General features: G+C 49.9%; 1 protein-coding gene across 14 annotated transcripts; it reads left to right on the top strand.

The window, feature by feature from the left end:
- Positions 1-31: 31 nt before the first annotated feature.
- Positions 32-27741, top strand: LOC114784351 (gephyrin-like). 14 transcript variants are annotated; one of them, XM_028969680.1, is made up of 27 exons: positions 32-160; positions 3323-3401; positions 10823-10880; positions 12537-12629; positions 12763-12857; positions 12938-13004; positions 13193-13468; positions 13762-13875; positions 13990-14121; positions 19157-19231; positions 19871-19933; positions 20915-20957; positions 21048-21185; positions 21760-21918; positions 23142-23234; positions 23349-23404; positions 23566-23685; positions 23769-23827; positions 23939-24092; positions 24233-24354; positions 24437-24524; positions 24941-25014; positions 25381-25445; positions 25883-25984; positions 26272-26375; positions 26467-26563; positions 26643-27741. In XM_028969680.1, the coding sequence occupies exons 1-27, from the start codon at positions 97-99 to the stop codon at positions 26774-26776; spliced, it is 2724 nt and encodes a 907-aa protein (XP_028825513.1). In that variant the 5' UTR covers positions 32-96; the 3' UTR covers positions 26777-27741. The 14 variants fall into 14 exon arrangements, with proteins under 14 accessions (XP_028825513.1, XP_028825504.1, XP_028825540.1 ...); XM_028969671.1 differs by having other exon boundaries at positions 21757-21918; XM_028969707.1 differs by lacking the exon at positions 13762-13875 and having other exon boundaries at positions 21757-21918.
- The last annotated feature ends 195 nt before the right edge of the window (positions 27742-27936 follow it).

The raw sequence follows: 27936 nt of genomic DNA, 5'->3' as shown, positions 1-27936 counted from the left end.
CGGCCGCCCCGCCCCGCCCCGCCTCGCCCCGCCCCTCGCCGGCTCGACGCGCTCGGCGCTCCTCTGTGTGTCGCTGCGCGGTGCGGAGCTGCGGTCATGGCGGCGGACGGGATGATTCTAACGAACCACGAGCTGCAGGTCCGAGTGGGGATCCTGACAGGTGAGGAGCGGCCGGCCGGCCGGGCTGCGGGGCGCCGAGCGCCGGTGGAAACCGTCGCGTCTCGTCCCTGCTGCTTTTGCGCTAATGTTCTGATCCAGCTGCGCCAGATTTACCCGCTGACACACACACACACACACACACACACACACATATATATATATATATATCTGTGTGTATATATATATATATGCGCGGTTCAGGAGCGCATTTCATCTGATGCATAATTCATGTTCGGTACGGAGGACCGGCCCGGTTAACGTGGACACTAGAGAAGAGGTGTGTGTGTGTGTGTGTGTGTGGATGTGTGGATGTGTGTGTGTGTGTGTGTGTGTGTGTTGGGGGAGGGGGGCGTCACGGGGCACGTGTCTGCACCTCCTGCGCAGCAGCGCGTTGCGCATGGAACACAGAATAGTGTGTGTGTGTGTGTGTGTGTGTGTGTGTGACAGCTGGAATTTGGTTGCGGTTTAATATGGACGTGGATCGTGTGACAATTACAATTGTGTGTGTGGTGGCTGCTGTGCTGTTCGTGGTATTGTTTAGATCCGGAAAAACTCACACTCACATAATATGGTGAAATTCCCGTGGTCAGGTCCATTAACCTCACTCATTTAAATAAAACACACACACACACACACACACACACACACACCTGCCCAGTTAGGATGGCAAACTGTAGTTTCATGCAGCTGGATTATCCCGGGTCAGATGTCACACACACACACCTGCTCCTTAAGTGTCACCTCCTCCTCTGGTTGCAGGCTGGTAAGGTGTGTGTGTGTGTGTGTTTCTCAACAGCTGCTGCTGATTGGCTGTGTTTAAATTGATCCCCTCGCTTCTGATTGGTGCTTCTTTGAAGCTGGTGTTGAGGAAACGGTTGATGTTCAGGTCCACGTGATGAAGATGAGTGGTGGCTTTGTGAAGTCTCTCAACCTCTGAACCCAGTTCCAGGTTGAGCACGCTGTTTTTTTTTTATGGGATTATTTGTCTTCAGGGCTGATTAATGTGAAAATACTTTCATGTCCCCTGACATGAAAATGTGACTTTGTGAGATGATTGAACATTAATACGAGTCCCCCAGCCTGTCTATGGTCCTGCAGTGGCTAGAAATGGCGGTCGGTGTAAAGAGTGTTTTGTTCATTCTGCTTCACCGTTCAGAGAGCGGCAGCTCAGATGGTCGGATATGGAATTTGTCCCCTTGTGATGTCATAAGGGGAAAGGTTACCTCCCCGTTTCCCATGCTTTTTCCGCCCAGAGAATTTCCCGCCCCTCCCCTAAAACATGATCTCCACCGACCGTCATTCCAAACGTGCGAAGCATCGCAGTCGCTCGTGATTGGATGTAAAAGTGAGCACAAATGTACGAGACTCTGTACCAAACATTGTTGGTGGATGGTATTAAGGACGTCATTTCCGCGAATGTCCCCTCAACTTCTATAGGCCTCTCTCCTCCTCATTAGCATTTAAAGCTACAGACGGTGAAACGGTGCATCCTGGGAAATCTCATTGTGGGACTGGATCAAAATGGCTGGAATTCTCCACAAGAGACTTCAGATACAGAATTAGGGGACCAACAAGGCCGAGATAAAAGCAAAGAAATATTAAATATTTAAAAATATCCAATCGTTAATGTTTGAGGCCTCGTTTTTTAAACATGGACTGTTCTTTTGATACCTGGGTCCCGCCCACACCTACTCCACCTTTTGATGGCTTTGTGTGAATTTGTATGAAATGTTCCTCATTTCAGTCCCGAGGGGTTCTTCAGTTGTACCTCATGATGTTCTCCACTGATGAGCATTTACCTCTTTAAGACCTTCCCACAATGCACCTCGGTTTGTCGGTGGTGGTCAATGGGACCAGTGTGGTTACCGGAGAACCCAGATAGAAGCCAGGTGAAGCTTACGTTCTCCGTGGGTTCTCCGGGTTGCCCACCTGATCGGTGTGTAACATCTGAGCATGCTGTGAATGGTTTCTCCCAGTGGGCGGAGCCAACTTAATATAAGGGTGCAGCACTTCAGTGTGTTTGTAGTTATCAGTACTGATGTGTGTGTGTGTGTGTGTGTGTGAGTGTGTTATGATGAGTCATCCACTAGTGTGCCGTGTGTGTAATGTTGTGTTTGTGTAATATACCCTGTGTGTGTGTGTGTGTGTGTGTGGAGGGGGGGGGGATGAGTCACTGTGGGGTGTGTGTGAGGTTGTTTGATGAACTCATTATAAACCTCGTGAATGCAGGTTGACGCCAGTCTTATTATTTTCTCTTTAATTTTTCTGACAAAGTAATAAAAGCAAGTGAGGAGGAGAAAACACACACCAACTTCACCAACATCAGCATCACACACATTGCAACACAGCACATGTACGCCCCCCCCCCCCTCTCTGTCACACACACGCACACACACACACACACAATGCTTAGTATAAGATGCTTTATAGAAAAGCTGCCAGTTTGGAGCCTAATTATGTTCTCCAGTCTCCGGACAAGTGCAGAAATCCCAGCAGCCTTCTTGTACTGTGTGTGTGTGTGTGTGTGTGTGTGTGTGTGTGTGTGTGTGTGTGTGTTTCTGGGCAGCTTAAAAACTCCAGCTGTGTTCACTTTCATATACCATCACACACACACACACACACACACACACAGATCGGAATCTCATCTGAGGGATTTTAAAACGCTGGATCGTCATATCAGATGTGATCCAAATGCACACACACGCACACACACACACACACACACACACACACTTCCTGTCCAGTCCAGCAGGGTCCACTTCATAATGGAGGTGGTACTGTACCTTTAAATGGGCGTGGAGTTCTGGATAGTACACACACACACACACACACACACACACACACACACACCAAGCAGGGTGTTTTGAACAACACCATTCCAGATCATCCTTTTTATGCAGCTTGGAGTCTTCCTTCATAACATGTGTACACACACACACACACACACACACACACACACACACAGAAGATGTCAAAGATTCTGTTTTTTTATCGCTTGATCTCCATGTAGAAACCAGCCGGCCGGCCTGAACCCCCAAAACCGACCAGCCAACCAGGGTCATGCCATGTCAACTCCTCACCATTCCACCCATTTAAACGGAGCTTGGCGTAACTGTCCAGTTTCCTTTCTGAACGAATCCGCTTCTCGTCTTTTCCTCTCCAGTGAGCGACAGCTGCTTCAGGAACCTCGCTGAAGACCGCAGTGGAGTCAACCTGAAAGATCTCGTCCACGATCCTTCTCTGTGAGTAACCGTGGGCAACTACCCGCCTAAAAAAATACATTACAATCTCTCTCTCTCTCTCTTTCTCTCTCGCTCTCTCTCTCTCTCTCTCTCTCGCTCTCTCTCTCTCTCTCTCTCTCTCTCTTTCTCTCTGTGTTAATGTGTATGTCACGTCCCTGTCCTCGGACGAGACTTTCTGCAAGGACAGAGCCCCTCAGGCCCCGCCCCCATCTCAGAGGTCACTCACCATCGTGTAACGTGGCATTTAAATAATTGATGAATCTGGGGCCAATTACACACGCGCCACACTTGATATTTGACGGCGGCGGTGAGGGGAATCGGATTTACTGTACGTGGCAGAAAGTGTTTACTCACAAGTACACAACAACTACACAACCGCGGCACAGCAGCATCACAAGTACGCGACAACGCGGCACGGCAACCTCACAAGTACGCGACAACCGCGACACACCAGCATCACAACTACACAACAACCACGGCGCGCCAACCTCACAAGTACGCAGCAACGCGGCACGGCAACCTCACAACTACACAACATCCACGGCACACCAGCATCACAAGTACGCGACAACGCGGCACGGCAACCTCACAAGTACGCGACAACGCGGCACGGCAACCTCACAAGTACGCGACAACGCGGCACGCCAACCTCTCAAGTACACGACAACCGCGGCACGGCAACCTCACAAGTACGCGACAACGCGGCACGCCAACCTCACAAGTACACGACAACCGTGGCACGGCAACCTCACAAGTACGCGACAACGCGGCACGGCAACCTCACAAGTACGCGACAACGCGGCACGGCAACCTCACAACTACACAACAACCGCGGCACGGCAACCTCACAAGTACGCGACAACGCGGCACGCCAACCTCACAAGTACACGACAACCGCGGCACGCCAACCTCACAAGTACGCGACAACGCGGCACGGCAACCTCACAACTACACAACAACCGCGGCACGGCAACCTAACAAGTACGCGACAACGCGGCACGCCAACCTCACAAGTACACGACAACCGTGGCACGGCAACCTCACAAGTACGCGACAACGCGGCACGGCAACCTCACAAGTACGCGACAACGCGGCACGGCAACCTCACAACTACACAACAACCGCGGCACGGGCAACCTCACAAGTACGCGACAACGCGGCACGCCAACCTCACAAGTCACGACAACCGCGGCACGCCAACCTCACAAGTACGCGACAACGCGGCACGGCAACCTCACAACTACACAACAACCGCGGCACGGCAACCTAACAAGTACGCGACAACGCGGCACGGCAACCTCACAAGTACACAACAACTACACAACCGCGGCACAGCAGCATCACAAGTACGCGACAATGCGGCACGGCAACCTCACAAGTACGCGACAACCGCGGCACACCAGCATCACAAGTACGCGACAACCGCGGCACGGCAACCTCACAAGTACGCGACAACGCGGCACGCCAACCTCACAAGTACACAACAACCGCGGCACGGCAACCTCACAAGTACGCGACAACGCAGCACGGCAACCTCACAAGTACGCAACAACTACACAACCGCGGCACACCAGCATCACAAGTACGCGACAACGCGGCTTGGCAACCTCACAAGTACGCGACAACGCGGCACGGCAACCTCACAACTACACAACAACCGCGGCACGGCAACCTCACAAGTACGCAACAACCGCGGCACGGCAACCTCACAACTACACAACAACCGCGGCACGGCAACCTCACAAGTACGCAACAACCGCGGCACGCCAACCTCACAAGTACGCAACAACCGCGGCACGGCAACCTCACAAGTACGCAACAACCGCGGCACGGCAACCTCACAAGTACGCAACAACCGCGGCACGGCAACCTCACAAGTACGCAAAAACCGCGGCACGGCAACCTCACAACTACGCAACAACCGCGGCACACCAGCATCACAAGTACGCGACAACGCGGCACGGCAACCTCACAAGTACGCAACAACCGCGGCACGCCAACCTCACAAGTACGCAACAACCGCGGCACGCCAACCTCACAAGTACGCAACAACCGCGGCACGGCAACCTCACAAGTACGCAACAACCGCGGCACGCCAACCTCACAAGTACGCAACAACCGCGGCACGCCAACCTCACAAGTACGCAACAACCGCGGCACGCCAACCTCACAAGTACGCAACAACCACGGTGCGGCAACCTCACAAGTACGCGGCACGCCAACCTCACAAGTACGCAACAACCGCGGCACGCCAACCTCACAAGTATGCAACAACCGCGGCACGCCAACCTCACAAGTACGCAACAACCGCGGCACGCCAACCTCACAAGTACGCAACAACCGCGGCACGCCAACCTCACAAGTACGCAACAACCGCGGCACGCCAACCTCACAAGTATGCAACAACCGCGGCACGCCAACCTCACAAGTACGCAACAACCGCGGCACGCCAACCTCACAAGTACGCAACAACCGCGGCACGGCAACCTCACAAGTACGCAACAACCGCGGCACGCCACCTCACAAGTACGCAACAAACCGCGGCACGGCAACCTCACAAGTACGCAACAACCGCGGTACGGCAACCTCACAAGTACGCAACAACCGCGGCACGCAACCTCACAAGTACGCAACAACCGCGGCACGCCAACCTCACAAGTACGCAACAACCGCGGCACGCCAACCTCACAAGTACGCAACAACCGCGGCACGGCAACCTCACAAGTACGCAACAACCGCGGCGCGCCAACCTCACAAGTACGCAACAACCACGGTGCGCCAACCTCACAAGTACGCGGCACGCCAACCTCACAAGTACGCAACAACCGCGGCACGCCAACCTCGCAAGTACGCAACAACCGCGGCACGCCAACCTCGCAAGTACGCAACAACCGCGGCACGCCAACCTCGCAAGTACGCAACAACCGCGGCACGCCAACCTCACAAGTACGCAACAACCACGGCGCGCCAACCTCACAAGTACGCGGCACGCCAACCTCACAAGTACGCAACAACGCGGCACGCCAACCTCGCAAGTACGCAACAACCACGGCATGCCAACCTCACAAGTACGAGACAACCGCGGAACGCCAACCTCACAACTACACAACAACCGCAGCACGGCAACCTCACAAGTACGCGACAATGCGGCACGCCAACCTCACAACTACACGACAACCGCGGCACGCCAACCTCACAAGTACGCAACAACCGCGGCACGCCAACCTCACAAGTACGCAACAACCGTGGCACGGAAACCTCACAAGTACGCAACAACCACGGCGCGCCAACTTCACAAGTATGCACGAACCGCGGCACGCCAACCTCACAAGTACACAACAACGCGGCACGCCAACCTCGCAAGTACGCGACAATGCGGCACGCCAACCTCACAACTACACATCAACCGCGGCACGTCAACCTCACAAGTACGCAACAACCGCGGCACGCCAACCTCACAACTACACAACAACCACGGCACGGCAACCTCACAAGTACGAGACAACCGCGGAACGCCAACCTCACAACTACACAACAACCGCGGCACGCCAACCTCACAACTACACAACAACCGCAGCACGGCAACCTCACAAGTACGCGACAATGCGGCACGCCAACCTCACAACTACGCAACAACTGCGGCACGCCAACCTCACAAGTACGCGGCAACGCGGCACGCCAGCCTCACAAGTACGCAACAACGCGGCACGCCAGCCTCACAAGTACGCAACAACGCGGCACGCCAGCCTCACAAGTACGCAACAACGCGGCACGCCAGCCTCACAAGTACGCAACAACGCGGCACGCCAGCCTCACAAGTACGCAACAACGCGGCACGCCAGCCTCACAAGTACGCAACAACGCGGCACGCCAACCTCACAAGTACGCAACAACCGTGGCACGCCAACCTTACAAGTACACGGCAACCACGGTGCGTCAACCTCACAAGTACACAACTACAGCACGTCAACTACACAACTGTGGCACGCCAGCATCACAAGTATGCGCCAACCGTTGCACGCCAACCTCACAAGTACACACCAACCTTACAAGTACACGCTAACCACAACACGCCAACCTCACAAGTTCACAACAACTACAGCACGGCAACTACACAAACGTGGCACACCAGCATCACAAGTATGCGACAACCGTGGCACACCAACCTCACAAGTACACAACAACTACGGCACGCCAACTACACAACCGCGGCACGCCAGCATCACAAGTACGCGACAACTGCGGCACGGCAACCTCACAAGTACGCGACAACTGCGGCACGGCAACCTCACAAGTACGCGACAACCGTGACACGGCATCCTCACAAGTACGCAACAACCGCGACACGCCAACCTCACAACTACACAACAACTACAGCACGCCAACCTCACAAGTATGTGACAACGGCATGCCAACTTCACAACTACATGCAAACCATGGCACCCCAACCTCACAAGTACACAACAACCATGGCACGCCAACCTCACAAGTACACGGCAACAGCGGCACGCCAACCTTACAACTACACAACATTTATCAGACGCCCTTATCCAGAGCGACTTACAATCAGTAGTTACAAGGGACAGTCCCCCCCTGGAGACACTCAGGGTTAAGTGTCTTGCTCAGGGACACGATGGTAGTAAGTGGGGTTTGAACCCGGGTCTTCTGGTTCATAGGCGAGTGTGTTACCCACTAGGCTACTACCACCCCCCTACACGCCAACCCCATAACTACAGCATGGTAGTACACGACAACTACAGCACGGCAACTACAAAACCGCTGCTCACAAACCTTACAAGTACATGACAACTGCGGCACGCCAACCCCACAAATACACAACAACTACAGCACACTAACTACACAACCACAGCACGACAGCCTCACAAGTAGGGCTGCAACAACGAATCGATTGAATTGATTAAAATCGATTACTAAAAGAGTTGGCAACTAATTTCCTAATCGGTTCGTTATGTCGCGCGACGCGGAGACGTTTGATTATTAAAAAAAAAAACTTTATTTGAGCGCGGAGTGAACACACTCGGTCTCTCTCACGCACAGATGCTAGCAGAGTTTGGCGCATCATAGACAGCGCGGAGCAAAAAACTAAAAAAAACAAGCGGAGGTAGAGGACAGATACATGGCGGAGGTAGAGAAATCTGCGCGAAAATATGCAAAAGCGACATGGCATGGCACGGGAGCACCACGGCAATGATCCTGCACCTGAAACGCGTGTTTAATGAGGAGGAAGAAGGGAGTTCAGCAGCAGGGGAAGTCACTACAGAATCCTACTTTAGTTCCGCTGTGAAGTGAGGAACGTAATGTCCCTGGTGCTGGTGTTTACTCGTTATCCAGCTTGACAGGCATGACAAGTTAGCGTTAGCGCGTTAATAACAGTAGTAAAGCAGGGCTGCTATAGTTACTTTGCATTTAAAGACTGAAGACATGTTTTTATTCACTATTAGTTTTCTTACCCCATTGGCAGATCTTTTTGCTTGTTTTAAACAAACAATCACTTAATTCTGAGATGTTTTATCAGAAAACAAGACATCATTTCTTATGCTATTTCATGTGTCTAGTAAGTTTGTGCACTTTTTTGAATAAAGGGTTGGAAATGAATGCTTTTCTTGTTTTTTTATTTTTATTTTTTAAATTATCCGATTATACGATTAATAAAAAAAATAATTGACAGATTAATCGATTATTAAAATAATCGTTAGTTGCAGCCCTACTCACAAGTACTCGACAACCACAGCACGCAAGCCTCACCACTACACAACAACTACAGCACGGCAACTACACAACCACGACACGCCAGCCTCACAAGTACACGTCAACCACGACACGCCAGCCTCACAAGTACACGGCAACCACGGCACGCCAGCCTCACAACTACGCAACAACTACAGCACGCCAGCCTCACAAGTACACAACAACCACGACATGCCAGCCTCACAAGTACACAACAACTACAGCACACCAACTACACAACCACAGCATGCCAGCCTCACAAATACATGCCAACCACGGCACGCCAGCCTCACAACTACACAACAACGACACGCCAGCCTCACAAGTACACGGCAACCACGGCACACCAGCCTCACAAGTACATGCCAACCACGGCACGCCAGCCTCACAACTACACAACAACTACAGAACGCCAACTACACAACCGCGGCATGCCAGCCTCACAAGTACACTGGAACCACGTCATGCCAACCTCAACAACCACAAGCCAACCAATGGTGGCCTAGTGGGCAAAGGAGCGGACCCGTATTCTAACGGTTGCTGGTTCGAATCCTTAATGCCAAGGTGCCTCCCTGGGCACCTGTCATGACTGCCCACTGCATCACAATAAGGTGATGGGTTAAATGCAGAGGACACAGTTTGTTGTGTCAGTGTGTGCTGTGCTTGCTATGTATCACAATGACTTCACTTTCACTTTTTTTTCCTCAACTACACAGTATTTTAAAAATGTTTGTCTTTACGGTGACTGGGTTAAAAGTGAACGTGGTGGTCAGAACAGTGCTTTCCATGGGTCAATTACAGTGTGGGTCGAGGTACAGGAGGGGGCGTTCAGAATCAGCGTCGGGGTCCAGGTGGCCAAACGGCAACATCGAGGTTAGAATGTCAGGCATGGGAGTTTAATCCAGGGCAGAGAAGAAGCAAACAGCAACTAAGGAACAAATTTACAATGATGAGCAAGCAAGTATTCAAGATGGCCGGCAAGTATTTATAGAGGCCTCGTCCTCATCTGTTTGTGGGTGTGTGCCCCCTGCTGGCGGGGAAGTGGAATGGGAACCGTGATACAACCACCATATGCACGGTAACCTCACAACAACCATCACATGCACATGATGGACAAGGGGTAGCTCATGCCTCTTCTGTACTGCAGTTCACACATTGACTATAGATTCCATGTGAACTTTGTGTCCCTTGATAGCGCACCAGTCCTTCAGTGGGGTGTGATGTAACATCCCTGAAATGCGGTCAGTTACAAATCCTTCCCCCACTCTGGGAAAATCCCTTCCGCTCTGAATAAGATGGATGTCAGAATGGATTAAAAAGTGAAGTGAAGGCTCTGCAATTCTCTTGTGGCTTGATTCTGCAAAACGTGAACCCCGTGTGAATGGAACGGTTTTTGTCATCGTTTTTTTTTACTTTATTGTATCCGATATTTCAATGGCTGTGGTTTGGGAAAAAAAGGCGCTTCAATCAGCCGTTTATACGTGTGCTTCACAGACCACACCCCCTTGAGAAATCGGACAGGACTGTGCCGTAGGGGTGTGGAAGCTGATGGATGTGAAACTTGCTGAACTCACCGTTTCTGTTCCTCTCATTTGATCTGAGGTCTAATTCGTCTCCTGATTGGTGCATTTCTGAAGATTAAACAGCCCCTGTGTTTTTCGTTCTGCCCACAGGCTTGGCGGCATCATTGCTGCATACAAAATCGTCCCTGATGAGATCGATGAGATAAAGGTAAAAATGATGTTTCCTGTGACATTACTGTGACAATACTTTTCGTGTAGCATTACACTACATTCATGACATTTCCTGTAACGCTGCATCCACTACAATTCATTAAGCATTACACTGTATTAACTACATTTCCAATATCCCTACACTACACCCACTACATTTCCTGTAACATTAAACCACATCCTTTACATTTCCTGTAAAGTTAAACTACATCTACTGCAAATCCTGTAGCAATGCACTGCATCCTCTGCTTTCTTTCTTCTTGTAACACATATGATACCGCATTTCCCTCTGAAAAATATTTGTTGTATTAGTTTACTTGTCACATACATAGTCATGAAGTGAATCCTAACCCTGTATGTATATATGTTTTACATCTGTATATGTTCATATATATATATGTGTGTGTATACACACACACACACAGGGTGGGCCATTTATATGGATACACCTTAATAAAATGGGAATGGTTGGTGATATTAACGTCCTGTTTGTGGCACATTAGTATATATGAAGGGGCAAACTTTTCAAGATGGGTGGTGACCATAGTGGCCATTTTGAAGTTGGCCATCTTGGTTCCAACTTTGTTTTTTTCAATAGGAAGAGGGTCATGTGACATCAAATTTATTGGTAATTTCACAAGAAAAACAGTGGTGTGCTTGGTTTTAACATAACTTCATTATTTCATGAGTTTTCTGACCACTTATAAAATGTGTTCAATGTCACCAACCATTCCCACTTTATTAAGGTGTATCCATATAAATGACCCACCCTGTATATATGTAAGAGAGGACCTGTAGATCCCCATGTGCAGGACAGCTGAGCAGGGATGGTGGCAGGGATGTAGACACTAAGTGGTTGCAATTCGAAGACAGACTCAGTTTATTAAATTATATATAAAAAAACTTCATAAACAGTTTTAGAATATAAATAACAAAACAGAAGTCAACCTAAAAATCGCCAATAAAACTCTGCTCTCTTTTCATTTCTCTCATCTTGGGCCAGCCTTTATGGTCCTGGACAAAATTAGGACATTAATTAAAAATACATGAATTATCTTTACAAAAAGCATTTAAGCAGTTCTTAATAAATCATATTGTGCATTCATCTAATAATAAACATTTAAAACATTGCCCAATCATTAATTTATAAATAATTTGACCTTTTTACCTATAACCCCCTCCGCCTCAACGCCACCATGGTACATTCTTAGCTCCGCCCTTCACTAGCAGCCAGGAAACTTTTAAAACGCTCCACAGTCCTTTACTGTGACTAAACTACCTTTATTAGTCTGGCTGCTTTACTAACCTGGTTAGGGCACGAGCTAAACACCAGTGACAGTTTTACCGTTACTGTTACTGGTAACAGGCGCTGGCTCTGTGACAATATAATACATAACATTTGTACATAGAGGGGTAGACGAAGAGCACAAAGTCCCAGGTTCAAGCCCCACTTACTACCATCGTGTCCCTGAGCATGACTCTTAACCCTGAGTGTGTCCAGGGGGGGACTGTCCCTGAGTGTTACGCTAGAATCCTGGCTACAAAAGTAAAAAGTGTATAAAGTGACAATGCGGTATAGATCACTAGCGTAGGAGCTGCATTAGTAGAACCTGTCAGGGTGATCTGGACGATGGACTGTGTGTTTGTGGGACAGGAGACACTGGTGGACTGGTGTGATGATAAGGAGCTCAACCTCATCCTGACCACTGGAGGCACCGGCTTCGCCCCGCGGGATGTCACTCCGGAGGTAGGGAGGCGTCCTCATCACAAAGCACTGAGCGACTGTCTGAGGTTCACTTGTGAATTAGTGTGTGTGTGTGTAAAACAATTTGATAATATGTGGTGTGTGTGTGTGTGTGTATGTGTGTGTGTGTTTTCAGGCCACCAGAGAAGTGATTGAGAGGGAGGCTCCAGGAATGGCCCTCGCTATGCTGATGGGTTCTCTTAATGTTACACCCCTCGGCATGCTGTCCAGGTAAGAGAAAGACATACAATCTGTCTCTCTCACACACACACACACACACACTGCTGATGTCTGTTTGGTTTTCTCTTCAGGCCGGTGTGTGGAATCAGAGGGAAAACCCTCATCATTAATCTCCCTGGCAGCAAGAAGGGCTCACAGGTGTGTGTGTGTGTGTGTTTCTGAAATATATAAACTTCTGTGCCACGTCTGTGATTATTGCACTATACTGTGTGAGTCTCTCACACACACACACACACACACACACTGACTGACTGGTCAGGATGACGGTCACTGCAGGGTGAACAGTGGCAGTAAGTCTGACCTCAGCTTCTCGCCGCTCCCTTCAGGAGTGTTTCCAGTTCATCCTGCCAGCGCTTCCTCATGCCATCGACCTCCTGCGGGATGCGGTGGTCCGGGTGAAGGAGGTCCACAATGCCCTGGGGGACCTGCCCTCCCCACCCCCACCGCTGTCCCCTCTGCCACCGGTCACCAGCCCACACAAGCAGATGGAGGACAAGGGCGTCCAGTGCGAAGAGGAGGACGAGGAGAAGAAGGACAGCGGCGTGGCGTCCACCGAGGACAGCGGCTCCTCCCACATTACTGCAGCCGCCATCGCTGCCAAGGTAACTTCTGTCGGAGGGGTCAGGGGTCAGGCTGAAGACTTGGCTGTGTCAGTGAAGCCAGACCTTCAGTGACCATTCCAAACACGCTGTCATCATCTCCACCATCATCATTCTCCATGTGTGTGACACCACACACACCACTGTGTTCGCAACCTGAGTGTCTTTGTCTGATATTTGTTTCCGTGTATGCGATACATAAATACATGTGTGTGTTTGTGTTGTGGTGTGTGTGTGTGTGTGTGTGTGTGTGTGGTTCATCTCATTAGCTGTTGTGCGTCACTGTCCACCCTTAGAGCATGAAGCCCACCTCCAGCTACGCTGCTGTCATGGGGAAGGGTGGGCAGTCCACACCTGGTCTCCTGCCCCGTCCCCCTGCCCATTTCACCTGTTGCTGTGGAGACCAGTCGGTAAGACTCCACCTCCATGCCATGTGATTCCCGACGCCACTCCCCCATTGTTGTGGAGAACACGTCTGGCCGGTTGAGTTGAGGCAAAATAATTCACAACCATCTTCCTTTCAGATCCCAGACTCCATCATTTCACGAGGCGTGCAGGTGTTGCCACGAGATACAGCCTCCCTCAGCACCACGCCCTCAGAGTCGCCACGTGCCCAGCCCTCGCGGTTCTCCACTGCCTCCTGCCCCACCCCCAAGGTAAGTGGCTCCACCCTCTTTTTTTTTACCCCCTCCATCTTACATTCTTGTATTCCACCTCAAAGCTCCATCTCACAGCTGTACCGTGGCTTCATCAGAAATCCTCCTCCTGAAGATTCATCCAGTTGCTTAACACCTCCCATTCCCCCCGCAGCATGGGATTCCAACACCGGTCACCTGATTACAAAGGGGCGGGCTCTTTGGTCTCCATAGATGCTTGACTAATGCGGATTTGTTGTTTCTGTGTGTTTCTCTGCAGAGTCGGTTATTTGGATTATGGATTATTTGTCTATATCTGTAGAGTGGGAGGAGGGGCATTCGTTCATTCGTTCATTCCCATCAGTCTGAACTCTGCCGGTGTACTGTTCCACAATTCCATTCTCATCCGACATGTGAGTTGCAGGTGGTGCCGTAGCAACAGAGACGCGTATCCTGGGTTGCAGTGTAGCGCTGCCATCTATATTCTGCCTCTCTCGCTCTCTCTCTCTCTCTCTCTCTCTCTCTCTCTATATGTCTGCGTGTGTGGGTGCACATCTGTAAATTATTATAGTTTCTCCGAAGACTCTACTATTAGACTAGTTTGTACTCTGTACCCTTTCTCGTGGGTTCTGTTGTTTGTGTCTGTGTCCACCCTGAGAAGCTAATAATATGCAGTTGCATGTGACCATTGGAAATGAATAATAGTTTTGTGTTAAATGTGCTGTAAATAACCTGTAACATTGATATTCTTATATATAGTCACTTCCAAGAAGCGCTGTTAAAAGGATATATAGAGATATACTATACCACTCGTCCTCCGGCTGCTCCCGCCAGGGGTCACCACAGCGGATTGTGTGCTGTGGCTCACTTGGAAGACTGCGCGTGGTGACTTGCTGGTACACCGTCGCAACGTGACTCGCTGGATTGCTGTTGCATGGTGACTCGCTGGTGGCTGTGTCTAGCTGGGACGCCGTGACTGGCTGAGGGTGCCGGCGCACCGTGACTCGCTGACACTCTTCTGGCGGCTGTGACTCGCTTGGACACTGTCATGCTGAGACTAGCTGTGCGGCTGAGACTAGCTGTGTGGCTGAGACTCGCTTGGACACCGTCACACTGAGACTCGCTGGTGGTTGTGTCTAGCTGGGACGCCATTGTGCTGTGACTCGCTTGGACACCATCACGCTGAGACTCGCTGGTGGCTGAGACTCGCTGAGACTCACTGGCGGCTGAGACTCGGTTGGACACCATCGCGCTGAGACTTGCTGGCGGCTGAGACTCGCTTGGACACCGTCGCGCTGAGACTCGCTGGCGGCTGAGACTCGCTGAGACTCACTGGCGGCTGAGACTCGCTTGGACACCGTCATGCTGAGACTCGCTGGTGGCTGAGACTCGCTTGGACACCGTCGTGCTGAGACTCGCTGGTGGCTGAGACTCGCTTGGACACCGTTGCGCTGAGACTCGCTGGCGGCTGAGACTCGCTGAGACTCGCTGGCGGCTGAGACTCGCTGAGACTCACTGGCGGCTGAGACTCGCTTGGACACCGTCATGCTGAGACTCGCTGGTGGCTGAGACTCGCTTGGACACCGTCGCGCTGAGACTCGCTGGTGGCTGAGACTCGCTGAGACTCACTGGCGGCTGAGACTCACTTGGACACCATTGCGCTGAGACTCGCTGAGACTCGCTGAGACTCTCTGGCGGCTGAGACTCGTTTGGACACCGTCACGCTTAGACTCGCCGGCAGCTGAGCCTCGTTGGGACACCAAAAGTGTCTCGCCGGGACGGCGTGACTTCCTTGGATGGCATTGTGCTGTGACTCGCTGGGACACCGTTGCACGGTCACTCGCTAAGGCGCCATCGCATGCCGACTCGACGCAAAAATAATGTGTTTTCTTGTGTCTTCTTATAACATAACAGACACGTACACACACTGGGCGCGTGGTGTAGAGTGTGTATGTGTGTGTTGAGGAACATCTGGTCTTCTCTGTGGTTGGAGTGGAGAGTAGATTCCATCTGTCCTCTTCTCTCCATATTTCGGTTGTCCCGTTGCTCTTATTTGGTTCATATCTTCATTTTCTCCGCTTTTATTCCCTCCTGTTTTAAATTGAAGTCAGTTCCCTTCACTTATCTTCACTCATCTTCTTTCGTCTGTTATCTCTCTGCTTCCTCTCCATCTTTATGTCTCCCTCCCTCCCCCTCGCCTTCCCACAGACTCCCTCTCAAGTGTGTGTGTGTGTGTGTGTGTGTGTGTGTTGGAGCCCAGAGCTCCCTTCTCTGTTGTTCTGTCAGGATCAGCCATGGTAAGCTCCGTCTCTTCTTCCTGCATGCAGCGTGCATCACTGCATCTTAAACTCTGTGTGTGTGTGTGTGTGTGTGTGTGTGTGTGTGTGATAGAGAGATTTTGCATTAAGACGATCCATTTCTCAGATGCTGGGGGAGGTTCTGTCTGATTTCAGTCTCCTCTGCTCTTCGTCCAACATGGACACGGATCCCTGCAAATGACCTGATGGCGGTCATTTTTATTACCTGTATTACTGGACTAGGCTGACTATTTTTTTAACTTCATGGTCCAATGTCAGCATCACACAGGTTTCTGGAGGTTCCGTATCGTATTCGCCTTCATCGCTGTAGAGAGGAAATATTCACACACCAGCCAGTGTTTGTTCATTCTGCTTGATTATGCAAATGAAGGACATGAACACACTGTGTGTGTGTGTTTGTCAGAAAGCATGCTCTGCTTTTCAGCAGACACCGTTGTGATGTGTCCTCATGTGTAGTCAGTGGAGCATGCAGATCGACCACACACACACACACACACACATTCAGAAATGATCATTTCTCAACCACAGTTCTTTTGTTTGTGTGTGTGTGTGTGTGTGTGTGTGTGTGTGTGTACACTCATGCGAAAATGCGCGTGTGTGTGTACTTTTTCTGCTCACCGAGGCGTTAAGCACTTTCCATGCCGCCTCTAGGGAGTGTGTGTGTATGTGTGTGTGTGTGTGGTGTGTGTGTGTGTGTGTGAAGAGGATGAAAATGTTGCTGAGTGGGAAAGAACTGTGGATTTACTGATTTTGGAGGTGGGGACTGAGGAAATCAACAAAAGTTTCTTAATGACCGTCAGAGTCAGTGTGTGTGTGTGTGTGTGTGTGTGTGTGTGTGTGGTTCTGAACAGAAAACAGTACATGCTCCTGTCTTCTCTAGACGTGCATTACAGACACAGTCTGAGTTTTCTAGACTCTGTCTTTAACAGAAGTTCACCAGCAACAGCAGTTGCATTTACAGCATTTACCCTGATCCAGAGCGTCTTACAGTCAGTAGTTACAGGGACAGTCCCCCCCCTGGAGACACTCAGGGTTAAGCGTCTTGCTCAGGGACACGATGGTTGCTACCCTGTGGGTCAGTTCTGCATCAAATACACACTCATCACATTAACACACACACAAACTGTACATACTCATCATAGTGAAACACACATAAACCCAGCACACACTCATCACATTAACACACACACACACACCATACACATTCATCACATTAACACACTCACACACCCCATACACATTCATCACATTAACACACACACACACACACTCATCACATTAACACACACACAAACTGCACATACTCATCATAGTGAAACACACATAAACCCAGCACACACTCATCACATTAACACACACATACACACTCATCACATTAACACACACACAAACTGCACATACTCATCATAGTGAAACACACATAAACCCAGCACACACTCATCACATTAACACACATACACACACCCATACACACTCATCATATTAACACACACACAAACTCTACATACTCATCATAGTGAAACACACATAAACCCAGCACACACTCATCACATTAACACACACACCATACACATTCATCATATTAACACACTCACACACCCCATAAACATTCATCACATTAACACACTCACACACCCCATACACACTCATCACATTAACACACACATAAACCCAGCACATACTCATCACATTAGCACACACACACACACACACACACTCATCACATTAACACACACACAAACTGTACATACTCATCATAGTGAAACACACATAAACCCAGCACACACTCATCACATTAATACACACACACACACACACACACATACACACTCATCACATTAACACACACACAAACTGTACATACTCATCATAGTGAAACACACATAAACCCAGCACACACTCATCACATTAACACACACACACACACACACACACACACCCATACACACTCATCACATTAACACAGAAATCCCGTACACACAAACCCCGCACACACTTATCACATTGGTCCTCTGTATTTAACCATCACCCTTGGTGAGCAGTGGGCACCATGACAGGCGCCCGGGGAGCAGTGTGTGGGGACGGGACCTTCATCAGGGGGACCTCAGTGGCACCTTGGCGGTTCGGGATTCAAACCCACAACCTTCTGATTACGGGTCCACTTCCTTAATCACTAGGACACCACTGCCCCATATAAACCATGTATACACTCATCACATTAACACACACACCCTGCACACACTCATCACATCCACATAAACCCATGACATTTTTTCATCACACAGATACACTCGCTCCACATGTGCATGACATCTGAACACACACCCTGCACACTCATCACAGCTGGTCGACAGGAACTGACCACTGATCAGTGAGCTACAGGTTCCATGGTGTAGGTTTGTGATTGTCACACTGTGGCCAGGTCGTGTCAGGTTGCGTTTTCATGTCACACTCCTGCCCCTTACTGGACATATTTCCCCCCTGCACTGCACCGCTTCTCCATTCTTCTTCTCCTCCAGTCCCATCATCACATCTTCCTTCAAGTAATTATAGTGACCGTGGTGCGTGTGCGTGTGTTTAGTTTGGTTAAGCGTACTGGTTGTGTGTCTTACGTGAAGTAAAGTAAAAAGTTCTGAGGTGTGTGTTCTGAATGCGCATGACAGAGTGTGTGTGTGTGTGTGTGTGTGTGTGTGTATGACATATCCAGCGTAAAGTTAATGTCCTGTGGGTTTCTCCAGGCCTCTCGAAGAGAGTTCAGGGCAAACCTGGACGAGGTCATCACGCTCAAGTCAAGGTATTCTACCTTGGACCAGGTAAACACACACACACTCACACACCAACACTTGTATGCACACACACACACACACACACACACACACACACCTACATCCCAGGAACCGGAAGAGCATGCTTTATCTCTTTTGATAATTTTTTCCATGGTGCTGCTGCACCTGTTACTGAGAAACTTCGGAAATTGCCTCCGTCTCACACTCGTGGATCAGCTCCGCCCGACGTTCTCTTTCAGTCTAGGGAAACGGACACTTAACCCTCTAATCCGGCTGTTCCTTAGCAACATCATTCATCAGCGGGCGGTCACGTGACCACGGACCTGACTGTGGCGTGTAATAAGGTGGGCCGATGTTTGAAGGGCGATGGCATTATATTTTAATAGCAGGACATTAACACACACACACACACACACACACGTGGCGCCAGGTCAGGTGGTCAGCAGCAGGCTCCGTCCGCTCTTGCCGCCGTTTGGCTGTTTGTGTCTCCTGGTTTGGTGGCGCTTTGCGTGCCCTCGGCCGCTGCGTTTGTGCCGTTGCGTGGTCCGTGGTGACGGCAGTGTGGTGGTGTCGGTGTTGTGTTACCTGTGTTGTAGGGGGTGGGGGTGAGTTGTGGGTCCACTGCTGTGTCTGTTGTAAACCCTGTTGTTTCTGTCCGTGTGGAAGCTCCACTCTAGGCTGGAGGGGCTCAGGACTGAGCGGCGCGGCCACCGGACCTTCGACTCGCGAGTAACTATTCCACCCGAGCGACAGGAGACACGTCACCCTCCACCCACCCTCTCTCTCTCTCTCTCTCTCTCTCCCTCCCTCTCTCCATCCTCCATTAAACGTGTGCGGTGTGTTCAGTGTTCCGTTTGGTTCTGTAGACTCGTCCGTCCCGTCTAGACGCTTGTGTCTCTGCTGTTTTGTTTCTTTTCTGTTTTCTGCTGCACTGCTGTAGGAGCTGCTCGGCCCGAGCTCCACCTCCACCTCTCCATCCGTCTCTCTCTGTCCATTTGTTTACCTCTCTCTCTCTCTCTCTCTCTCAGCCTGCCACTCGTCTGTGTTTGAGTTCTCGCCCTCGCACACTAGTTAAGAGGCTCTGAGGTTTTTTTGTAGAGGAGCCCCTCCCTCTAGGCCACGCATCATGTGTTGAGGTCACAGGTCATACGGGGGTGGGGTGGGGCTTAGGGTGGAGGTTCCACCTGAAACACAGTAACGGTTCACAGACAGAACCAGACATGAACTCAACCATTCGTGGCCTGAGGGAAAAATATTTTATTGTATTGCTCTAGTCTGTATTATTATTATTTATTTGTTTTGTATTATTATTGTTGTTGTTATTATTATTATTATTATCAATACACCTGCACAGTTAGTTCTAATATTCAGAACTGCTCAGTGTTATATGGTGCTTGTTTGGGTTGTAGCTTTCTGACATGAATCATAATGTCATCCTGTTGTCATGATTATGATGATGATAATAATAATGATGATGATGATGATGATGATGTGGCTGTAGAACAGTAGAGGAATAGACGTGACCGTTGTGGTTCTTCTGTCCGTGTGAAATTGACTGTTCTGATTCGGTCACCAGGGAAGATGGATGGAGAACATCGGCTCCTCCCGTCTCACCCAGACCACCTCCTCTTCTCCTGTCCCTCGTTCCGCAGTCCTCCGCTTCCTCAACCTCCTCTTCCTCTGTCTCTCTCTCCTTCTCCCTCTTTATAGGTGCAGTCACGATGTGGCAGCAAAGAGAACATCCTGAGATCCAGTAAGTGTGTGTGTGTGTGTGTGTGTGCGTTGGGGCAGATGAATAGTTCTGTCTTGAATTATAAAGACTGTCTATTCTGACGTTTTTCAGGTCATAGCGCGGTAGACATCACCAAAGTGGCCCGGAGGCACCGCATGTCACCCTTCCCCCTGACCTCCATGGACAAGGCCTTCATCACTGTGCTGGAGATGACCGCAGTGTTGGGGACCGAGATCATCAACTACAGGGGTGAGGAGCAGCAGATCATCAGCGTCTCGTCCTTCCTGGACACACACAGGCCACGCCTCATTTCATTCTAGAGTGTGTGTGTGTGTGTGTGTCACTGTCCCATCATCGTCACCAGATGAATTAGTGACTGTAACCACGCCACCAGACCAACAGATAGTGTGTGTTCATTAGCGCTGGGGGACTAACTGGGAATTTCCAGTTCCAGAGCATCACACACACACACACACATCTTCATGCAAAGGCCTTACCGAAATTGAATTATCTCTGCATGTCCTGGTGAGTAGCGGCTGGTGTTCTTGGAATAATGAAATGTTCAGATAATAATTGATTTTACTGAGGATCCTCAGGTCCTTTGATGTACACCATGAACATCTTCAGATGACTTGCCTTCTGAAGCTCCATCTTCATGCTTCGTCATGTTGCTGTGCGCTTGTGCCGCAGTTGACTTCTGTGTTGCTCTGTGCGTATTCATGTCTGTGTATTGGTATGTGTTTTTGGGTGTGTGTGTGTGTGTGTGTGTGATTGGGGGACGTTGTGTGTAACGTGTCTGAGTTGCCCCTCCTGCGTACAGCAGGACTCCGGGCCGCTGAGCCGAGCCTCGCGCTGCACCATAAAACCGTGTGGCCCCTCCCAGGCCTGGACTGGAAAAAAGCCCCTCAGTCGGCCACCCTGGGGCCAAAATCCAACAAGAGAGGTGTAGCCCATGCCAGCCCACCCCCCTGGCATCACACAGGTACAGCACTGGGGAAGGGGGCAGTGGGCACAGATAAGCAGAGGGCCAAGCAGAGCGCAGTTCCACCCCCAGACCAGCAGTGGCCTGTAGAGCGCCGCTGCTTTCCCCCGCTGCATGATGCGGCTGCTGCTTGTGATGTTGCCATGGTAACGCCGATGCCATCGCTGTGCCCACTTGCTCCCCATGCTGCTCAGCTGATGACCTCCGGCGCCAGTTTCTGCACAGAAACTGATCCCAGGCGCAGCATGGAGACCAGTGGGGTTGGAGGGGAGGAGCTTCCACCTTCCTCATGCTTTCTCTCCTGCCATTTTGTTTTTAGAAGGCCCTTCCTCCACCGTCCGACCATCCGTCCGTCCATCCGTGTCTGTTCCTGTTCTCATTGCTCTCGCTCACTGCTGCCATTCCTTCACGCGTACTCATGCCGAATTCCCCAACAGTTTATATCTGTGCTAAGGTCATTAAACTAATAATCAATGGTGCTTTTAAAGTGACCGACTTGCATTAGTGAACAGCATATTTCCACATTTCCAGCTACCATAGTCATTTGCATTAATAATGTCTGATGCGGAAACTGTACGTAGTTCTACTGTTCAAGCTGCTGGATTACGATTGTTGATTATAGTTTGCGAAATTCAGCCTCGATGTCACCACACTGATGAATATAGTGGAAGCTGTACACATTTTCTTTATGGTCATTTAGTCCCTCCAGTTTTTCGCAATTTTGCAATCATGTCAATTCCTGCAAAATCAGCAATTTAGTGCATATTTTCAATCCTAATGCACAATTTTCGCCAAAAAATTACCCCGAAATCACCCCAAAAAATTGGGAAATCATGGGGGAACTGGTTAATGTTCGTATTGTGAGAAAAATACAAACAATATGATCAGGGAGAACATGATTGTAGTAAGTTAGTTAGTTCCTGACTACCCAGCAGAAAACAACACTACAAACCATTAGCATCCTTGGACCATTAGCCATTTTTACGTTTTTCGTAGCAGGATAGTTGCAGGTTGACTTTTCTCAGCTACAATCTGGACTCTTTTTCTGACTCAAATTTTTTTTGTTAAATGGCTGGACTGATCTCCTTTGTTGTTTTATTGTGCTGGTATCCATAGTGTTTGAGTTGAGCATGAGCGACAAAATGACTGCAGTAACACACAGGTATGTGTGTGTAAGTGTGTGTCTCATATTTCATGATATCTTATCCTGTATCCCCCTGTAGATGGGATGGGTCGGGTTCTGGCCCAGGACGTTTATGCCAAAGACAACCTGCCCCCCTTCCCAGCCTCAGTAAAAGACGGATACGCTGTGAGAGGTGAGAGGTCGCCACCATGCAGGCTGTACTCACCCCCACACACACACACACACACACACACCACCACCTTCTGCTGCAACTCACCCTCCCTCAATCACCCTGTGTGCTTCTCAGCCGCTGACGGACCCGGCGACCGCTTCATCATTGGAGAATCACAGGCAGGAGAGCAGGTAACACACACACAAGATAAGTTCATTATTCATACATTACATTAGGATCGAATTTTCGACCTGGACCCTGACCCGAGGAATCAGGATTAGAGAGCGATGTGCTGCAAGGTGCTCACTTAGTGTGTTTGTGTGTGTGTGTGTGTGTGTGTGTGATTATTCAGCCCACACATACAGTCATGCCAGGTCAAGTGATGCGTGTGACAACAGGCGCCCCCATCCCATGTGGTGCTGACGCTGTGGTGCAGGTTGAAGATACCGAGCTGCTGAGAGAATCTGAGGATGTGAGTTCTCACACACACAAACACACACACACACGTCCAGGCTTCCAGGAACTTCAGCTGATGTTTCTGATGTGAATGTGCAGGGTACAGAAGAGCTGGAGGTGCGAATTCTGGTTCAGGCTCGGCCTGGACAGGACATCAGGTCAGGTCACTCAGCAGCAGTAGCTGAAGTGTTCCAAAAAACACACACACACTCACACACACACACACACACACACACTCACACTTCACTAACCAACCAACATTCTCACAGGCCCATCGGTCATGACATCAAGCGAGGGGAGTGTGTTCTGGCAAAGGGGACACACATGGGCCCGTCTGAGATCGGGCTGCTGGCCACCGTAGGGGTCACCGAGGTGGAGGTGCAGAAGTTCCCTGTGGTGGCCGTCATGTCCACAGGAAATGAGGTGGGCATGACAGAAAGTGTGCCACACATGACACACACCACTTAACTAGAGCTTTAAATTATTAAAGGCGTCTATTTCTAGAGATTGTTAAAATGTTTATGTGTGTGTGTGTGTGTGTGTGTGTGTGTGTGTGTGTGTAGCTCTTAAACCCAGAAGATGATCTCCACCCCGGGAAGATCAGAGACAGTAACCGCTCCACACTGTTAGCCACCATCCAGGAACATGGATACCCCACCATCAACCTGGGCATCGTGGGGGACAAGTGAGACACGCATACACACACAAACACACACACAGTGACAGTGTTAGACACACACACGCTGTTTTTTTTTTCTGCCCTGTAGTCCAGATGACCTCCTGAATGCCCTGAATGAGGGGATCAGCCGCGCTGATGTCATAATCACTTCAGGAGGGGTTTCCATGGGAGAGAAGGTAGAAACACACACACACTGATTACAGAACACAATCTCACAAAGCAATAAACTAACAATGAATCTACAGTCCTCCTCTCACACCGCACCAGTGAGATGTCACCAGTAGAAATAAATATGGGAAAAACTATAAAATACAAATACAGGATAACAGCCAGTACCTGGGGCAGTGGCTGCCCAGAGCGGGAGGCAGCGGGTAAGGAGACGGCCCCGTAATCAGAAGGTTGTCCATTCAAAACCCGAGCTGCCAAGGTGCCACTGAGCAAAGCACCGTCCCCACACACTGCTCACAGACTGCTCACCAAGGCTGATTGGTTATATGCAGAGGACACATTGGACACACAGATGCTGACCACCAGGGGGCAGAATCACCCCCTTCCCGAGGGCTGAGTTGAATATAAAGATGTTCTGTTTCAGGACTACCTAAAGCAGGTGCTAGATATTGACCTCCATGCCCAGATCCACTTTGGCCGCGTCTTCATGAAGCCAGGGTGAGTGTGATTTATACATTGGTTTTATTCTGCATTCACACACACATGGCAGTGGTGGTCTAGCGGTTAAGTAAGTGGCCCTGTAATCAGAAGGTTGCCGGTTCGAATCCCGATCCGCCAAGGTGCCACTGAGGTGCCACTGAGCAAAGCACCGTCCCCACACACTGCTCCCCGGGCGCCTGTCATGGCTGCCCACTGCTCACTCAGGGTGATGGGTTAAATGCAGAGGACAAATTTCACTGTGTGCATCGTGTGCTGTGCTGCTGTGTATCACATGTGACAATCACTTCACTTATTACATACACATACATACATGCACACACGTATGAAATAACTATAAGCACAGTGACCCTTTCTCCTCTCCAGTCTCCCCACTACTTTTGCCACGCTGGACACTGATGGTGCCCGGAAACTCATATTTGCGCTGCCAGGTATGGGTTCATGTTTATGCATGTGATGTTATGTGTGAACATTCATCTGTTTATGTTTGCATGCGTTCATGCAGCCGTGTGTGTGTGTGTGTGTGTGTGTGTGGTTGGTGTCGGTCCGTCCCCTGACCAGCTGCTGCTGTTCCGCCCTTTGTGCTCCAAGCTGTCCCCATAGAGCCGCCCTTTATCCAGTCCCGCCCACAATCAATCAAGAAGCCCACATGTGGACCCTGAGCCTTCAGATGGATATCAGCCCTTCCCCTCCTCCTGAAGAAGCCCACACCAGCCTCCCATCGATCCTGTTCGAGAACGTTCCTGCTCTGTGCTCCTCCCTGCTCTCCTCACCCAAATATGCCCGCGCCTGGAGAACCCGACCCTTTGTGGCGTGTGATTGGGCGACCAGGCTGTGATGCGCCCCTCTCTTTCTCCCACTCCCGAAGGCAATTTTACCTTCAGAGACACAGGCCCCACCCTCCTTGAAGCTCCGTCCATGAGTGACAGCGAGGCGAGCAGGCAGCCTGTTATCCCCCCGCCACGTGGAAGTAGGTGACCTCTGACCTTTATGGAGGTAGACCGTGTTAAGCTCTGAAACGACTCAGCGCGGGGCCCTTCCAGTTTGTTTTCCTTGTTTGACCCATCCCTCTCTCCAAGCCCACCCATTTACCCCTGGCTCCGCCCACTACCAGTTTTATGGGAGTTTTCTGCGGTCGTAGTAACAGCAGCAGCAGCGGTTGATGTTTTCCATGAGACACGCCTCATCCCAAAGCACCATTTACTGTGCTACAGATGGTTCTGCCCCTTTTCATGTCTATGACGTCCCCCTTCCCAGGTAATCCCGTATCCGCCGTCGTCACCTGCAACCTCTTCGTCATCCCGGCTCTACGGAAGATGCAGGGAATCCTGGACCCGCGGCCGACCATCATCAAAGCGCGGGTAAAAACCACACACACGTCTCATCGTTTCATCTCAGGCATGTGGTCAGAAAAAGGCACGCCACGGTGTGATGTCACCTGTGCGCCCACAGTTGTCATGTGACGTGAAGCTGGACCCACGACCAGAATATCACCGCTGCATCCTGACCTGGCATCATCAGGAGCCGCTGCCATGGGCACAGAGCACAGGTAACACACACACACACACACACTCACTCACTTATTTTTCCTCCACGTCCACCCACGTCTGTCCTCCCGTCTCCTGCAGGGAACCAGATGAGTAGCCGTCTCATGAGCATGCGCAGTGCCAACGGCCTGTTGATGCTGCCGCCCAAGACTGAGCAATACGTGGAGCTGCACAAAGGAGAGGTGGTGGACGTCATGGTCATCGGACGACTCTGATGTCCCCTCAGCAGGAGCCCAGTGGTGCATGTCCACATATCATTTCTATTCTGTAATATGCAATGGCACGGCAACGTTTTTTTTTTTTTTTCTTCTTCAGATTTGAACAGAGACTTTGAGTCAAATCAAAAGAAATGTTTATGAAACTATTAATTTAAAGAGTATATTATTGCAGAGAGAAAAAAAAAACATTTTACAGTAAGAATATAAATGATTTATTCTGTATTATATTATTGTAATTATTCAGATTATTATAATTCTGAAGATCATCACTGTCTTTATCGTTAGCAGCCATCACGTTGTGTGTTTCACTCTGGAACTTATCAATGCTGTAGCGTTTCAGTAGGAACCCGCCATGTCCAGCTCCAGGATGTCCTCGTCTGGCGACGTGACGCACAGCAGTGGAGTCGCAGGGGGCTCCCATCAGTGTTGTAAAGCTTCATAAGGCTTCATTAGACTTGTTTATCACTTGAGTTGTGTTCATGTGCCCAGTGCCAAATCCCTCAGAAGCTCAGAGATGGATAGCAGGGTCAGTCATGCCCACATCTGTTCTGGAGCTTCCTTGTGGTCAATTTACTTGACATCTATGACCTTCCTGGACCCCTTACCTGCCCCACCCCCAGACCGCCCTTTTCACCTTCTTTCCTACATGCACTGTCCAGGCCACCCTGTGTCAAAAGGAACTATGGTATTGTTTGAGTTAATATCAAATATCTAAACCTGAGAGAAAACAGCTTATTTATGTGCTGAGACTCTTTTTAAACGTATTCCATATATAGATCTATAATACATAATGCGAGAGGGGGATGATGACAATGTGAGAGTGGTGATGTACAGATCTGTAACCAGCACTCATATATGAACATACTGGAGATCAGAAGACTCCTGGAGAACTATGTATTATAATATCATTTTCTGTAATGATAAGAAAATGACTTTAAATTAAAACCTCTCATTATTAAAAATGTATTTGTTTCTTTCTTTTCAAAGAATATGTGCACGTGGCATCACTCTGTAATCATATTTTGTAACTCTTATCAGAGTAAGAGCTATATGTTTATATTATCCATCACTCTGAACATCTGCACAGGAAACCAGCACAACACTTATAGGTATATCAGAACAACACTGAGCATCACTCTGCACCGTAAACCAGGACA

The sequence above is a fragment of the Denticeps clupeoides genome, chromosome 1 (assembly GCF_900700375.1).
Source record: "Denticeps clupeoides chromosome 1, fDenClu1.1, whole genome shotgun sequence".
Classification (NCBI taxonomy): domain Eukaryota; kingdom Metazoa; phylum Chordata; class Actinopteri; order Clupeiformes; family Denticipitidae; genus Denticeps; species Denticeps clupeoides.
This window is presented reverse-complemented; position numbering and strand designations above follow the sequence as displayed.

What these genes read in the sequence shown, in the direction of transcription:
- LOC114784351 (XM_028969671.1), top strand. Translation starts at nt 97, where the DNA reads ATGGCGGCGGACGGGATGATTCTAACGAACCACGAGCTGCAGGTCCGA. An exon ending in CCCCTCGGCATGCTGTCCAG is followed by an intron (nt 12,858 to 12,937) that starts GTAAGAGAAAGA and finishes TTTTCTCTTCAG; the next exon opens with GCCGGTGTGTGGAATCAGAG. An exon ending in TGCTGAGAGAATCTGAGGAT is followed by an intron (nt 23,686 to 23,768) that starts GTGAGTTCTCAC and finishes GTGAATGTGCAG; the next exon opens with GGTACAGAAGAGCTGGAGGT.